Source organism: Coffea arabica, chromosome 2c, assembly GCF_036785885.1.
Source record: "Coffea arabica cultivar ET-39 chromosome 2c, Coffea Arabica ET-39 HiFi, whole genome shotgun sequence".
Lineage (NCBI taxonomy): Eukaryota > Viridiplantae > Streptophyta > Magnoliopsida > Gentianales > Rubiaceae > Coffea > Coffea arabica.
In genome coordinates, this window is record NC_092312.1 from 67,010,785 (window position 1) to 67,027,285 (window position 16,501).

Genomic DNA, 16,501 nt, shown 5'->3' on the forward strand with positions numbered 1-16,501 from the left:
ATGGAGAACAATCCTCAAGTCTATACTCCTCAAACACAGCAAAACAATATAGTACCAGTCATATATTTTACCGCAGAAAACCTAAATCCAGGTACAGGTTCTTGGTTTTCTACTTGCAAAGCTGTGAGGGAAGCCCTGGAGGAGTTTAGCTGCTTCGTCGCAGTTTATGACAAAGTTGAACCTGAGTTCATTAGTGATGCTTTTGCATCTTTTAAGGAGCTGTTTAACCTCCCCATGGAGACAAAATTGCTTAACACTATTCCTGATAGGCCAGCTTTTGGCTATATAAGACCAAGGCCTGAAACCCCTGTTCATGAAACCGTTGGTATTGAAGATTCAACAACCATTGGAGCAGTTCAAAGCTTTGCAAATGTCATCTGGCCTTCAGGAAATGATCATTTCTGGTAAGATGAGATGTTAGAGAAGATCTTTTAATTTGTGCCTATTCTCTTGTTAATTCTTAACTTCCATGTTCCTGATAATAGAGTCCAAATTCTTGTTGAAAACAAAAACTCTAGGGAATGGAGAACTAAACAGGCAAAGTCTATGATTTGTATTATGTTTGATGTAGGTCTATAATCTATATGTATGCATGAATGTATTGTAAGGAATCACAGATACACGCACACTAGAAAATTAAAAATTTTTTATTACTTTTAGTAGGTCGATCTTCGATTAAATTCATGTGATATAAAGTTAGTTTAAGAAGGTTATCTCAATCCATGAGGATCTTCTTAAACTGATGGAGATTTAATGCGGAGGGGCAAAATGATCCACGTTGTATGGATGCTCGGCTTCTAACAGTGAGCTACACAAACTTCCTTAGCTAGAACTTACTAGGTTGAGTTAGTTTAAACTAGATTAGTGCTAACTATTGCCAAGACACCTCACACAAATTGGTTGAGAAAAATCTAGATTTGTGCTAAATATTGCCAAGACACCTCACACAAACTATTGAGAAAAACTCCAGTTTTCACCGTGAAAAACCCGTTCTAGTAACAGAAATAAGAGATGTGATTTTTTTCCTTATTTTCTTGGACGAATTTTAGGTATTTTTCTCTCAAGATTATTTTTCTCAAAAATCTCACAAGATAATTTGTGTGTCATTAGTTTTGCTAGTAAAATCTTAGTTCTTAGTGAGTATTTATAGATAAAAAAAGTTTTACATATCCTTATGAAAACCCTGAAACCAGTTTTGAATAGGATTTAGTTTCCTTATTCTAATACAACTCTTTTATTTGGAAGATTTAAACTTATTTGTACCATAAGTCCCTTAAGTTTAATTTATCTTATAAATTAAAATATAAGTTATAAAAACTTATTTTTTAAGTCCCTACTTGAAATTCTTTTAATCCAAATAAAAAAATTCTTAATTTGTGTGATCTATTAGGTTCTCATATACGTTTGCGATAAGTATGAGTTATAATTCTTAATAAATAAGAATTAGAAAAATAAAAATTCTTTTAATCTATATATCATTGATTCTACTAATCAATCAACTGATTCTTATGGATCAAGATTTGCATGTAGTAATGCATTATGACCACCCATGTAGTGAGAAAAGTCAAGTGGATGATTTAACGTTTTTTCAATGAATGTTGCTATGTAATTAATATTCTTTTATCATACTTATCTCACATTAATTTTGGAATAAGTTGTGCCCATATCATTATGTGATTAATGTTCTTTTTTTGTACTAAAATACAACTCCAGTGAAAAAGTACTTAGAAACGCTTTCTAAGACTCTTCCATTTAGTTTTAAGAATTCCAAATTATACTTCTAGAAGTGGTAGACATGAAATAACTCCTCTTCTATAAGTGAAGGTAAATCCTTATAGATTATTTATCACCTTTTCATACTTCATATATATATATATATATATATATATCTATATACTAATTATGTGAGCATTCCTTGTTATAGGAGCAATCATATAACAAACAAAGTATAACTATTCATATTCAAAATAATATAATAATGTTAAGTCTAAAGATCACTTGTACAAACGTCACTTAGAGATTAATCCTTTGGCACTTAAAGGATATTTCTACGACTGGCAAAAATGCCCAAAGCCCAACAACCTGGTCCAATCCGCTTACCAATTTAAGAGGTTGAGTTGGATCAGTTGGGTGGTGGGTTAATTGGATGTGGGTGAAAATGACCCAATAAGCTTTGGGCGTGTAGGGTTTTTAACTTGGGTAACCATTAACCCAAGTACTTAGCCATTAACCTAAAATGCTTAATGTGTGAAAATATGTTCATGTATGTGAAAATGAGTTTGTGCGTGTAAACAAATTATTTTGTATGTGCAAATGTGTGTAAGAGGGAATTATATATTAAAATGTATAAAATTATATGTTGGGTCATATTTGGGCTACTGGGTTTGAGATGACCCAACCCAAAATCAACCAAATCTATTGTTGTGCAGGTTGAATAAAACCCATTTAAATAAAAACCCATCACCAACCTGGCCAATTGCTAGGTTTAGATATCTCTATGGGAATCAATCTAGTGAATTTGATCGTTTTATCTAGAACCCATATATTAGTTTAGGTATCTCACACACTATAGTAGATGAGATTTACTACTCTCATATAGAAGTGGCATAGTATATACGGAGTACTAGTCTTATCGTATTAACAATGCCATGTCTTGTTAATATTTTTAATGGAAATATTTAAGAATAAATCTTATCTATAATCAAATGAACCATATTATCACAACTCTTATAATTTTATCAATTAGATTTACTCTAAGGATTTTATCATACGAATATAAATATCTTTGCAATAAATGTGATGAAGATGTCATTTATAATAACATAAATAGTTCAAGTGCATACTAAAATCTAGAAGTTAATTGACTTTAGGGCATATACATTTTCATGTATATTTTTATGCGCATATCTTTTTCTATTTCTTTTTTACCTTACCTCATTTTCATATATGTCAACTATGATTCCCCCCTTTTCTTGTGTTAAATCTTAGTGAAACAATACACTCCTACACAAAACAAGTATCAGAGGTGAACAGGTTGGTGAGCAGAATGATATTTGAAAGCTATGGTGTTGGTAAGTACAGCGACTCTCACATAGAATCAACATCTTATCTCCTCAGAGCCAATGCTTATAGAGTTCCCCATGAGAAGGAGCCAAATCTTGGAATTATTCCTCATACTGACACAAGTTTTGTGAGTGTTGTTAAGCAAGATAGTGTTCAAGGGTTACAGGTTCAATTAAAGGACGGTACATGGATTCCTGTTCATTTGCCACAATCTTCCTTTGCAGTCATGGCAGGTGATGCCATGCTGGTGAGTAATTTTCTTCCCCTATCTGTTTGCTTCCCATACCATTTGAAAACTTTTAGTCTCGAAAGCACTTTTGTTCACAAATTATTTTAGGTCTGACATTATTCCCTAAGGTTTTAAAGTAGAGCCATATTACCCCTATTTTATCTAAAGTGGCATATGGATGGAATGCACCATCTGATACGTCAATTGAACCAGACACGCTCCAAAATTGCATGTGATGAAATCATAATATCCACCACCAATTTTTCACATGAGTATCCACTTTAACCTCCTATGGTTACACTGCTGATTGATATAATATTAAGTAAGAGTAATACTAGTATTTCAACTAACAACATTATGGACATTATTTTCCATTAAGTTTCCACTTTACATGAAACTATAGGAGAGTGAAGTGGATAGTTTGAAACACTAAGGAGTTATGTGATAATGGGTAAAATTACAAGGGGGTGATGTGTAAGTTACCGTATCAACTATCAATAAAATGTAATATTTTATTTTATATTCCAAAAACTAATTTATCTCAAAAGATATTTCATGAAAAATGCTGACATGTGAAATATTTTAATAGAATTTTATGTGTGTTGTCTTGTCTACAGTATCAGTACGATATTTAGTTGACCAATATGATAACTGTGTTGATTCAAACTAATGCAATTGAATGATGCATGTTAAGACATTGCCATGTTTCCCACACTGCCAAAGTAAAATTTTTTACACTAATAAATTTGGATGCATTCTATACATATATATTATACACATACACATATGGATTAATCTTTCTTACACTGTCAGTATATACACTGACGGGGTTGAATGAATGGCACATCATCTAACTTTGAATTTCAACATCAAATTATTCAAATTTGAATGCAAGTTGTGCGTCCTGCATCCGAGCATGCAGGTTAGAAAAATTGCCTAACCCTGCAAGCTTAATTGCACACTATACCTGCACGTGGTATAAACCTACAAGTTGTAATGCTAGCAATTTGAGGTTGGAAAATTACTTGTGCATACATATAATCACTTGAGCTAGGGTAAATTTCAATTTAGTCTTCCAAAATAGGTTAAAGAGTCGATTCAACCTGTAAAAGTGATCTAGTTCCAGCCCTTTAAACTGGAATTTTTGTTTCAACATGGCCCTTCTGTTAATTCATGTTTGGTCAATAACGTTTAACCAAACCTTAGTGGCATATTGATTTTTAGAGACTTTGCAGCAATTAGTCTTCTGTCTAAATTAGCTAAAATGATAGAATAGTGCTCTTCTAATCAGATTTGAAAGATTGAAAATAGATTTAGAAGAGCAATATCTTATCCTTTTTAACTCATTTAGGTGATAAATTATTTGCTTTTAAGTCTCTAACAAAGGGATGAGACTTTACTTTATCACTAAAGTTTGATAAAACGTTATTGACCAGATTTGAAATGATGGAAGGGCCTACTCGGGACAAAATATCCCCTTTGGACAGGTTAATTGGGACCTAATCATTTTTAGGGTCTGAATTGATACTTTGATCTACTTTGAAAGGCCAAATGGAAATTAACCCCTTGCTCTAATAACTTATGTTTACACAGTTCATTCATACAATATTTTCAGCTAGAGGAAGATTGATAATAGGCATATTTTAGTCCGGTTTCTGGCACCATAGAAAACCATAAATCAATTCGTGTTTTTACTCAATATTGTTATAGGTTAATCTTTCCTATATTATTGGTGTAGATAATTTGTTACTCTAGCAGTATTTAATGGATGATATAAAACAAACTCGTATTGCTACATACTAAATTTAGGAGCACACAGTTTATCCAGAAAAAAAAAAGTTTCCAGGACCTGATGACAAACACCCTAAATTCTTCAATCTCTCAGTAATTTTATCAAAAAGAAAGAAAGAAAGAAAAACAATTACATTTTTCTTTGCAGAAAGAATTGTGAATGTCATTGATGACTAAGTTGCTGTGTTCTTTGTTGAAGGCATGGAGCAATGGCAGAGTACATCCTTGTTTTCACAGAGTTATAATGAAAGAAAAAGCAAGATTTTCTATTGCACTGTTCTCCTTCCACAAAGGAGTTGTTCAAGTACCAAAAGAGCTTGCTGATGATAACTACCCACTACGATTTAAATCTTTTGATCATTTTGGTTTATTAAATTTCCGTTTGAAGAATCCAGCTCTATCTTGTCAGGAAAGAGTCAAAGCCTATTGCGGTATAAAGGATGCATGGGAGAGTATTAATTCCTGTGTTGGTTCCCAGACTCAACCAAATTAATTTAGGCTTTTGTTTCAAATGAACTATCAACTATTAGGGTTTGTATCATTGCCATATTTCTAAAGTTCTAACTTGGATTGAAGTTTGTTCTTCGTTTTTGTGCTACAAAGGAAAAAAGAAGCAAAATATCGAGTATTTGTGAACAGGTGAATTGTAATTGCTTGCATGATGTGGTTAATCAATTGGTGTTAGTGTCGAATTAGAGAATTGATGCTAATATTTGCTCATGAGATTGATGAATCAATATCTGAGTGAACAACTCAGATTGAGACAAGAAAGATAGATTTGTCGTAGTATGGATAGATTACTTGTCCTGCCCAGAAAAGAAAAAATAGAAAAGACAGATTTGTTGGGACTTGGAAAACACATGCTACTCTCTAACACAATAAGCTGACAAAAGTTTTCGTTTGCAGCCAGATAGCAGCATTTCTTCTGTAGAATACACAGAACCATATGTATTCTCCATGCCGTGTATGTATGTGGGGTGATGAATCCTGCTCACTGGCGGGAATCTTTGCAATAAAACACCCCAAACAAGTAAGCAGTTAGCAACAAAGATATAATTTATGGAACCACATTGGAATCTTTGCAGCAGAAATATTTACCCTTAGTTGTTTCTTTTAGCTGGGAATAATTCATTTCATGAACTGGTTTGGTGATTTGTGTTATGATTAAGATAATACTAGTGCTTTTGCTTATGAGATTTAAGTTCAATCTTTGTTGAATCTTTCATTTAATATTATTTGCAAGGATTGGGGATTGAAAACTTACATGTATATATGACTTTCAACTTTGGCTTGAAGGAGGCGTTGGGTAGTAAATGCTTAAAATATTGGGATGTCTATAAGGTCTTAATCATGGATATTATTTAATAATTTATTAAAAGTTGTCCATTAGCACTCTTTAATATACTCATCATATGATGTAGATGTTTATATTTATTGTATCTATAGATTTGGACACTTTTCAAATTAATAACACTCTTATCGAAGCCCTTATGCCTAGTGGAGGCACTTGTCGGCCAAACCTTATGTATATGGTGAGATGAATCTGCACATGAGAACCTTTCCAATAAAACATCCACCTTATCTTGTTTCTTGTAACCAGGAATAGTTCACTTCTTATAACTAGACCTAGGGGTGGCAACGCGGCGGGGGATCCCTCCCCCACCCCTCGCCCCGTTGCCTATTATTTCCCCCCATCCCGCCCCGTTTTCCCCCGCGGGGTTAAAATTTTTTTTTTATCTAATTTCATTATAATTAAATTTGAGTAAATAATCAAGTACTAAAATATCAATATATCACTAAATTATTATTCATTGTAACTTCACAATTGGAACTCATAAAAATAAGTAAACAAAAATTATTTGAATACAATCTAATATGATAAAACAAATATAACTAAAATAATCAAATTTTTATTTTTGATACAAATACAATCACTAAATTATTAGAAAAAAGTGTTATTGTATTAAGTGTAGTTAGGAATTTAATATAAATGTATTAATAAATTTAGTATAAATAATTAATAATTTTTATTAATAGACATGTATAATTAATAGTATAATTGATAATAGCATTATATATATAATTATGCACATATATATATATATATCTTTTTTTTTAAACAGGTGGCGGCGCGGGGCGGGGCGGGGCGGCACCTGTTGCCATCCCTAACTAGACCCCTAGAACCATAGTTATTAAACTCGGCCCGGAGAGGAGACCGGCGAAGGAGGTGAGTTAACGGGTTACTGGTTCAACCGATGGGTGAGTGGTTGAACCAGTGGGTCACTAAATATATTTAATTATTATATCTTATAAATTTTGATATAGGATATATGATATAAATTGTAATAAATAATGTCATAACAAATATTCATTTAATTTAATTTGCTATAGAATATTTAATTCATATAAGAATCAACAAAGCATAAATTTAATTAGTAATCTACCAAACTTCAAGTGTATATGTTTACTGTAATTATCTAGGCTATTTATAAATTTTAAGTGCAAAAAAATATTAAAAACAATATTTATCTTTAAAATAAATTATGTAATATGTTATTTTTGAAATCTATTTTATAATTTATAGAATATAGGGGTCATAAGTTTTATTAAAAGATTCCAAATAAATTTGTTTTGGAGAATTACACAAAAATAAAGATAAAATTAACAAAACATTCATATAGCATAAGAATGGCCATTACTTAACAAGTGACGAAGTGGCTTGGTGGTGAGCGAAGCACTAACAAGACCTTTAGTCTTGGGTTCGCTTGGAAAAGCTTTTTTTCCTTAAAACCGGTTTGTCCACAAACCGACAGGGGTTTCCGGTTTAATCTGATTGAACCGCCGATCCGTTGAAAAGTCAATAATTCACTTGTAAAAACGATCTAATTAGAAAATCGGCCCGGTTTAATAGCTGGTTCACCGGGTTGACTAGTCGAACAGTCGGACCGGACCGGGTTTAATAACTATGCCTAGAACAACTACATCTGAAACCAAGAAAATCATCCACAAGTTTGATAATGGAGACCAATGCTCCAGTCTAGATTCCTCAAATACAACAAAACAGTGAAATCCCTTCTGTCATATATTTCACAAAAAAAAAAAAAAAAGTTCTGCGCTCAAGCTCTTGGTTATCTACTGGCAAATCTGTGAGGGAAGCATTGGAGGAGTTTAGCTGTTTTATTGCAGTTTACGGCAGAGTTGAATCTGAGTTTATTAGTGAAGTTTTTGGATCACTAAAGAAGTTGCTCAACCTCCCCATGGAGACAAAATTGCTTAACACCAATCAAGACTAAGATGTGACACTACTCTTCATGAAACCATTGGTATACATTGAAGATTCAATAATTATGCGTTGAAGCGGTTCAAAGCTTTACGAACCTCATGTGGCCATCAGGAAATGATCAACTCTGGTAGGTTGAGGTTAGAGAAAATTTTCTAATTGGTCCCTACATCAATGTTTTAAAAATCGGACCGTTAATTGAACTGGTGACGTGAAAGGGTCGAGGTTCAACCGGTCGGACCGATTTAACCTCGGTTCAATGAATTTTTAAAAAAATAATTTATATAAATATTTATGCACAAAATAAGACATGTAATGGACTAATTTAATACATTATATGATGAAAAGTTTACTATTTTGAATAACTTGATTTTTTAAAAATAAAAATTTTAAATTATAAGTTAAAACAAATAAATTTCATTTCAATTTCAATTATATCTACCAAAAAAATCTTAGATCTAACCCAAAAATATCATAATATTTTAAAATTATACAAAATTCATGTCTATGAAAATTTAGATTTTGTGAACTTAAATTTTAATTTACGTTTTGGAATTTAGAGATTGCAATTTAAAAAAGGAATTTTGGAGTTCGAAAGAAATCAAGAGAATCGAAAATAGAAATGCAAACTTGATAAGAAATAAAAAATGAGATAAAAGTGAGTGGTTGTGGCATTAAATAATTTGGGTTAAAGAAAAATAATTCTTTTTTAACCTTTTTCAATTTAATGGACAAAAATAAAATTAAAAGATGGAAGAAAACATCAATAAATTAAAAATAAAGTGGTTTGATTAAAAAGAGAGTGACAAAAAAAAAAGAGGAGAGAGTGAGAGAGTGTGTGTGTGTGTGTGTGTTGAAAATTAAAAAGAAAGAGCCATGAGAGGATTAGATTTTGTAAAAAAAATGACAAATAGAAATATGCGTTTTTGTTTTATATAAATAAGTTATTAAAAAAAACTAATAAGATGTGATGGTGCCATGGTTACTACATTGGTCTCCTATTACAAAGGTCTTGAGTTCGAATCTTGATAGTTGCATTTTGTAAAACGTTAAAAAAAAAAAGGAAAATCTCTAAAACCGGAAACTGCCGGTTCAATTCGATCCGACGGTTTCACGGTTTAACCAATTTTTAACCGATTTTCTAACCTGATCAACTATAGCATAAAACCGGATCGGGATCATGATCGGTTCACGATCCAACCGACTGGTCCGATCCGATTTTCAAAACACTGCCCTACTTAATTTCTACCATTTTAGTCAATGATAGTGCCAAGATGACAAAAATTTTATACTTTTTCTCGCAGAGTTATGATGACAAAGACCGCGAGATTCTATAATGCGCTATTCTCCTTTCACACTGGAATAGTTCAAATCTTTTGACCGTTTAGGCTTATTGAGTTTCCGTTTGAAAAATCCAACTCTATCTTCTGAGGAAAGAGTCAAAACCTATTGTGGTATTAAGGATGTTTTATGATATGTGCTTCAACTTTTTTGTCATGCACGTCCAAAATTCCAACTTATGAAGTTTAAACTTCGTTTTCATATTAGCAAGAAAAATCACACAAAAATGTATCCTTTTGAATTGTATTTTTCACAGAAAAAAAAAAGAATTATTTATGGTAGCAACGTAATGTTTTTTATATAATGTGACTTATGTGAAATAAAAAAATTATTATAAAGGTAAAAAGGGTGATTAGGAAACTTGTTATACAAAAACATAGGGTTTGTTTGGATTGCTTCATATTTCCCCAATTTTATTTGCTTACATCATCTTTACAATTTCCAATACACCTTTTTATCTTTCCAATATCTTTTTATCTCACATACATCACATCACAAAAAGTGCTACAGTAAAAATATCCCAAATAATCCTAAATAACTTACAATCTAAACAGACCCTAAAGATTTTTTTTTCCCAAACAACTCCATATCCATAAAGGACAAATCTAGATCTAGAGGTGTCAAAGCCACCTGTAGCCCAATCTTGGAAGAAACACTTACTTTAAGGTATAGTATAGCTGGACAAGTTGGTAGCAGCGCAGACAACATATATTTTAGGTATAGTGGAGCAGACAGCATATATTTTATCGAACCACAGTTGAAATATTTGCGACAGAATGCTTAAACTAATTTGTTTCTTGCAACTAGAGACAATTCATTACTTATCTGTCATCAAATTTGTAGAAAAATTAAACCAAGCTAGTATGATTTAATATATTAAGTTGTGGGCATATGTCATTAGTTAATTGGCTAGTTTGCATTGGAGTGGCATGGGATAAATCCTTTGTTAGTACTAGTACTAGTCAGTTTGTACAAAGTGCCGAAGAAGTTTTATGTCGGTCCGAAACAATTATTAGGCAATTCATGTGGATATATTGATCCAAAACAATTATTATTGATGTCGGTCCGAAACAATTATTAGGCAATTCATGTCGGTCCGAAACAATTATTATTGATCCAAAACTAATAGAAAAAATTCATGTGGATATATAAGGATTCCACTTGCTAATTTACACGTTAAATGGAATTTACTTAACATATTAAATAAAATCAAATGGGACTTTTTATCAGTCCGCATGAAACATTTTTATTAGTACGGAATAATTACTAGATATGTCTAGTATTTGTTCTACTTTTTTTTTTTTTGTGTCAGCAACGATACATTTGTATAACCTACTCTGTCCTAATTTAGGGGGGAGGGAAAACCTAAGAAGGCTGTGATAGGGGGCTAGTGGGTATACAGATCCAACTAGACTAAGAGAGTGTTATGGCACAACTCTTAGATTTTTTTCGCTGCAGGTGAGATTTAAACCCTCACCTACAGCCCAAGGAGGGACTTAAACCCCTCCCTGATAGCTACTGAGCTATTGGCCCAGTGGTTAATAGTATTTGTTTAGCTAGTATTTGTTCTACATAGGAGGCTTATTGTCATACAAGGCTTAATAAGTCGGATCCGGGGCTGGAACGGTTGTCAGAGCAACCGTTTCGGAAGGTGTAACACCATTTGTACACGATGTAACATCATCTGTACAAGATGTAACAATAGAACAATAGTGAGTAACACTAGAACAACATTTTTGTGGGTTCCACACGACGTGAAAATCGAGTTACAAGAAGTGATTTGAGGCGCACAAATTTTTTTGGCCTAATCATGACCGTGAACCTTCCGAAACGATTGTCTGACAACCGTTCCAGCCCCTCCTCCTAATAAGTCAGCAGCTTCGGGGTTTTGGTCAGAATAGTCAGAGCCTGTTTGTCGGTCATTTTATTTTTGTGAACAGGTGCATCCCCCCGGAGCCCTTTGTCAATACAAGAATAAATTACTTTGCCTCGTATGTCGATTTTTTGTGATTATTTCTGTAGATTTATGTTTTTTATTGATTTGGATTCATCAGGAATCCTTTGTCCCTTGACCAAATCTAGAACAGCTACATCTGAAGCCAAGAACATCATCCACAAGTTCGATAATGCAGACCAACAACCCTCAAGTCTGCGACTCCCAAACGCAGAAAAGCAAAACAATTCCAGTCATATATTTCACCACAGAAAACCTAAATCTTGGCACAAGTTCTTGGCTCTCTACTTGCAAAGCTGTGAGGGAAGCGTTGGAGGACTTTGGCTGTTTCATTGCAGTTTATGACAAGGCTGAATCTGAGTGCAAAATTGATGTTTTTGCATCGCTGAAGGAGTTCTTTAATCTTCCCATGGAGACAAAATTGCTTAACGTTCACCCTGATAAGGATGCATTTGGTTATTTTGGACCAAAACCTAATTTCCCTCTTCTTGAAGCCATCTCTATTGAAGATTCAACAACTATTGAAGCGGTTCAAAGCTTTGCCAATCTCGCCTGGCCATCTGGAAATGATCATTTTTGGTAAGATGAGTTTATAGAAAATCTGCATACTGGTGCCTAGAGATGGTACTACTAGCACAAAGATTGATGAAATTTTCATGTTTCTGATATTTGATTCCAAATTTTGACCTATATGTTGAAATTGGTGGAATAAAAGGCTATATTCTTACAAGTGATTAGTGCACCTGGAGAAATAGAAAGTCTACTTGGAAAAATTGAAATGTATCATTCTTCCATATACAAATACTTGTATAACTGGCTATATAAGTGGTGGACTTTAAACATCCCTTAGGTACCTTTTTCCAAACATGGCAAATTTGATCCAATTTACCAGCTCAATTAGGTTTAGGACTGGATTTGTCACCAAAAGAAAGTCTACGATTGTTGCATAACTTTATAGCGATAAAGAATTAAGGTGACAATGAGGAAGACTTTAGGAGCTATAAATTGGCTTAGTTCCTTAGAATTAGTAGGGTATAATGCACTTATAGTTACCAAACAATTCAAAAGTTTTATTTAGCCAATTGTACTTTCTGTTTTTGTCTAAATTCATACCTGGTTAGTATTGTCTCGGATGTCTTAAATAAATTAACTTAAAAAATAAATTAAAAGGGATAAATCAATGGGATACTGCAGTTTCATTTGAGATAAAAAATGACACAAATAATAATTTAGAAACACAAAGTTAAAAACTTTGTGGTTAATTTTTTTTACAGTAATTACGACAGTAAACAACATTTTTATTCCAATTTTTCGATTTATGATACTCTAGATAAATATACACCACACAAATGACATTACGTATTTTTTTTTTACCTCATTATAATTTATTTGTACTATGATTAGTTTGGTTTTTTATTCTTAGTGAAACAATATGCGCCTGCACAAGGCAACTATCAGAGGTGAACAGGATGGTGAGCAAAATGATCTTTGAAAGCTATGGTGTTGGTAGGTACAGTGATTCTCACATAGAATCAACATCTTATCTCTTCAGAGCCAATGCTTATAGAGTTTCCCAAGAGAAGGAGCCAAATCTTGGAATCAGTCCTCATACTGACACAAGTTTTGTGAGCGTTCTTAAGCAAGATAGTGTACAAGGGTTGCAGATTCAATCAAAAGATGGTACATGGATTCCTGTTGATTTCCCACCATCTTCCGTCGCAATCATGGCAGGTGATGCCATGCTGGTATAGCCATTTTCCTTCACTTATTCGTTTTTTTTATACGTTGATGATATATACACTAGAAGTGGCAAAATGGATTCATATCCACCAATCCATCCATATAAACCAACCTTAAATGGATTTGGATTATCCATATAAATTCAATGGTTTTAAATGGATAACCATTTAAATCCAATTATGTTGGTGGATTTAGATGGATTATCCATCTTATCCATATACATCCATTTAACTTAAAAAAATAGAAAACACATTTATAAAAATGTGAGATAAAATCTTGTGGGACTATTTATTCTTTTCTTCATAACTTCCTCATATGTCAAAATAATTTTGTGGGACCACCTATTCTTTCCTTCATAACTTCCTCACATGCCAAGTTGCCAATAACATTAATTGCATTTTGTTTGCTTCTAGTTCCTAGACTTCTTCCATCCTTTTCAAAATTATAATTTAATCTCTACTCTTGTTTTTTTTTTAATTAAACTCTCATGTAGTAATGATTGCAAACATTTATATTCTTAAGTAAAAAAAAGCGAGAATGCATCATGCAGTGTCAAAATAATTTTTATTTTTTTAATTCTTTTATTTATAAAAAGAATTTTTCTAACGAGTGTCCCCACAACATTGGTTAAGATATGTAAATGACACTTTTTTTTTTTTTTTCCAAATTCTCATACTTGCAATCCCTCTCCCCTTATCACCCAATCCAACTATCCAAAAAAAAAAAAAAGACACCTAATTTACTAAGTAATATAAGGTAGCTTGTATATCAATGGTATAATAAGGAGTTTCATACATTTTTAGGTACTACGTGCACATGTAATGAAAATATTTTACTTGTCAAATAACATAAGATTTTTTATTAGAACTCCACTTTTATTCAAGACATCACTCTTGAACAGGAGTGCAAAAAATTGGAAACGTAAACTTCTTTTCACTGTAAAGCCGTATTCAATTCATTCAAAAGTTATAAAAATATAGCCAAGTTCTTAATTGTTCATTACTTTACAAAATGATATTTAAAGTAATGACGAAAGGTTAAATTGACCACAGCAGTTAAATTTTCTTGGAACTAAACTAATTTTATGAAGAACTGAAATAGAGTAGTAGTACAAGCATTTGTTATTACCAAAAGGTTTTAGGTGATTTAAGAATAGAACTTTGGGGATCTGTATTTTTTGAAAAAAAACATTTGGATCTTAAATTTAGGATTTGGGAGAGTAAATGGATAAATGGATGGATCATGGTTTTCACTATCCATTTAAATGACATCCATTTAGATCCATTTATTAAATGGTTTTAATTGGATTGGATCAATTTGATCCACTATCCATTTAACTAAAACCATTTATCAACCATATATCCATTTTGCCACTTCTAATATACACTATCATATTCTGCAAATTATATTTTGTTAATTGTACTTGACCTCCTGGACCTATATCCCAGTTGCACTTTGCCCCGTGAATGAAAAAAAAAATGCAATTTACCCCTTCGGAAGATTTCCTAGCTATAATTATGTATAAATTTGTGATGTTAATTTGTTTTAGACAACCATTCCCTTTAGAGGAGTTCTTGACAAAATTTTTACTGCCTTATTTGTATATATAATGAGTCTGCAGAATATTCTTATTTATTCTAATTCCTAACAAACAAGTATATTTTAGAATCATCCATTTTCCTTATCCAATGCATTCATTATTTCACTTTATTTGAACAGATAAACACAAGAACAGAAAAAATAAAAGCAAGAATGGATTCATCCAATTAATTTTGGTTGTGATTTTCCAATAACCAATTATATGGAGGGTATTTTTGTCAAAGAAAATTTTTTTGCATCCAAAACTCTAAGTATTTTTGTCAAATAAAAGCTAGAATGAAATATAAAAGGTATTAATGGTAACTTCATCCAAAAACTCTAAAGGAGGGTATTTTTGCCAAAGAATTTTTTTTTTTTGCATCATATTTTTATATTTATTTATATGGTGAAATCTTCTAAAAGGGGTAAATTGCCTATTCTTTTTGGTGCAATTGAGGTATTGGTTCAAGGGGTAAAGAGTAATTAATTTGTTTGCATCTACCAAAAAATGTATAAGGTACGTTTAGCATATTATTGGCTAGTAGTTTTAAATGCATTTTATTGTTTCAAAAAAATACCATTAGAAGCTTATAATTTATATTCAAAACAACCTAAATTCTTCGATGTCAAAGTAGTTTTTATCAAAAACAACCGAAAGAAAAAGAGAAATTTAAGTACTCATTAATTTTCTTAGCAGAAAGAATAGTGGATCCTCATTTATAATTAAGTCATTCTGTTACTTGCTGAAGGCATGGAGCAATGGCAGAGTACGACCTTGTTTCCACAGAGTTATGGTGACAGAGAAATCAAGAACCTCTATTGGGTTGTTCTCCTTCCACACTGGAATTGTTCAAGTACCAAAAGAGCTTGCTGATGACAACTACCCATCACAATTTACTTCTTTTGATCATTGGGGCTTATTAAAATTCCGTTCGAAAAATCCGGCTTTATCTTCTAATGAAAGAGTGAAAGCCTATTGTGGTAGAAAGGATATATGATGAAGTCTTGTTGGTTACCAAAAGCAACTGCATTTGAAGTATTGTTGGTTACCATGAATTTTGATTGTGTGCATGCCATCATGCTGGCACTTTTTATTGAGTTTTCGTCAAATCATTCTTTGCATATGGTAAGTAGAGTTGACTCTGGTATATGTTTCTAGGTTTTTTTTTTCTCCATGGTATGCCACCTTTGAGGTGAGGGTACCTAGGTTTGGGTTCTTTTTGAAACCCCCCCCCCCCCCAAAAAAAACCTTTGGCAATAGTCAATATCGACAAGTTACTCAATAAATAAACTTTGCAATTGAATGGGTTGATTTGAGTTCTCAGTTAGATGGAGTATATTCAACCCGCCCAACCATAGCTTGGATCAGGGGCGGAGCAAGAAAAAATTCTTAGTGGGGGCAAAAATAACACTAAAATTTTTTATCTACTCTTTTTTTAATTTTTTAAACAAAAAAAAAGTCTCATGCATAAAATCACCATTTCACAAGTTAAAATATTTATCAAATAACCCATTTATTAGTTAT

At 32.4% G+C, this 16,501-nt stretch overlaps 2 protein-coding genes across 3 annotated transcripts; both read left to right on the forward strand.

Annotated features, from left to right (window-relative positions):
* LOC113724535 (deoxypodophyllotoxin synthase-like) lies at positions 1–5,576 on the forward strand. Its single transcript, XM_027247427.2, has 3 exons — positions 1–404; positions 2,989–3,310; positions 5,283–5,576. The coding sequence occupies exons 1-3, from the start codon at positions 1–3 to the stop codon at positions 5,574–5,576; spliced, it is 1,020 nt and encodes a 339-aa protein (XP_027103228.1).
* A 6,114-nt stretch (positions 5,577–11,690) lies between these two features.
* Positions 11,691–16,032, forward strand: LOC113727503 (deoxypodophyllotoxin synthase-like). 2 transcript variants are annotated; one of them, XM_027251708.2, is made up of 3 exons: positions 11,691–12,237; positions 13,082–13,403; positions 15,726–16,032. In XM_027251708.2, the coding sequence occupies exons 1-3, from the start codon at positions 11,831–11,833 to the stop codon at positions 15,972–15,974; spliced, it is 978 nt and encodes a 325-aa protein (XP_027107509.1). In that variant the 5' UTR covers positions 11,691–11,830; the 3' UTR covers positions 15,975–16,032. The 2 variants fall into 2 exon arrangements, with proteins under 2 accessions (XP_027107509.1, XP_027107511.1); XM_027251710.2 differs by having other exon boundaries at positions 13,082–13,389.
* Positions 16,033–16,501: the final 469 nt, after the last annotated feature.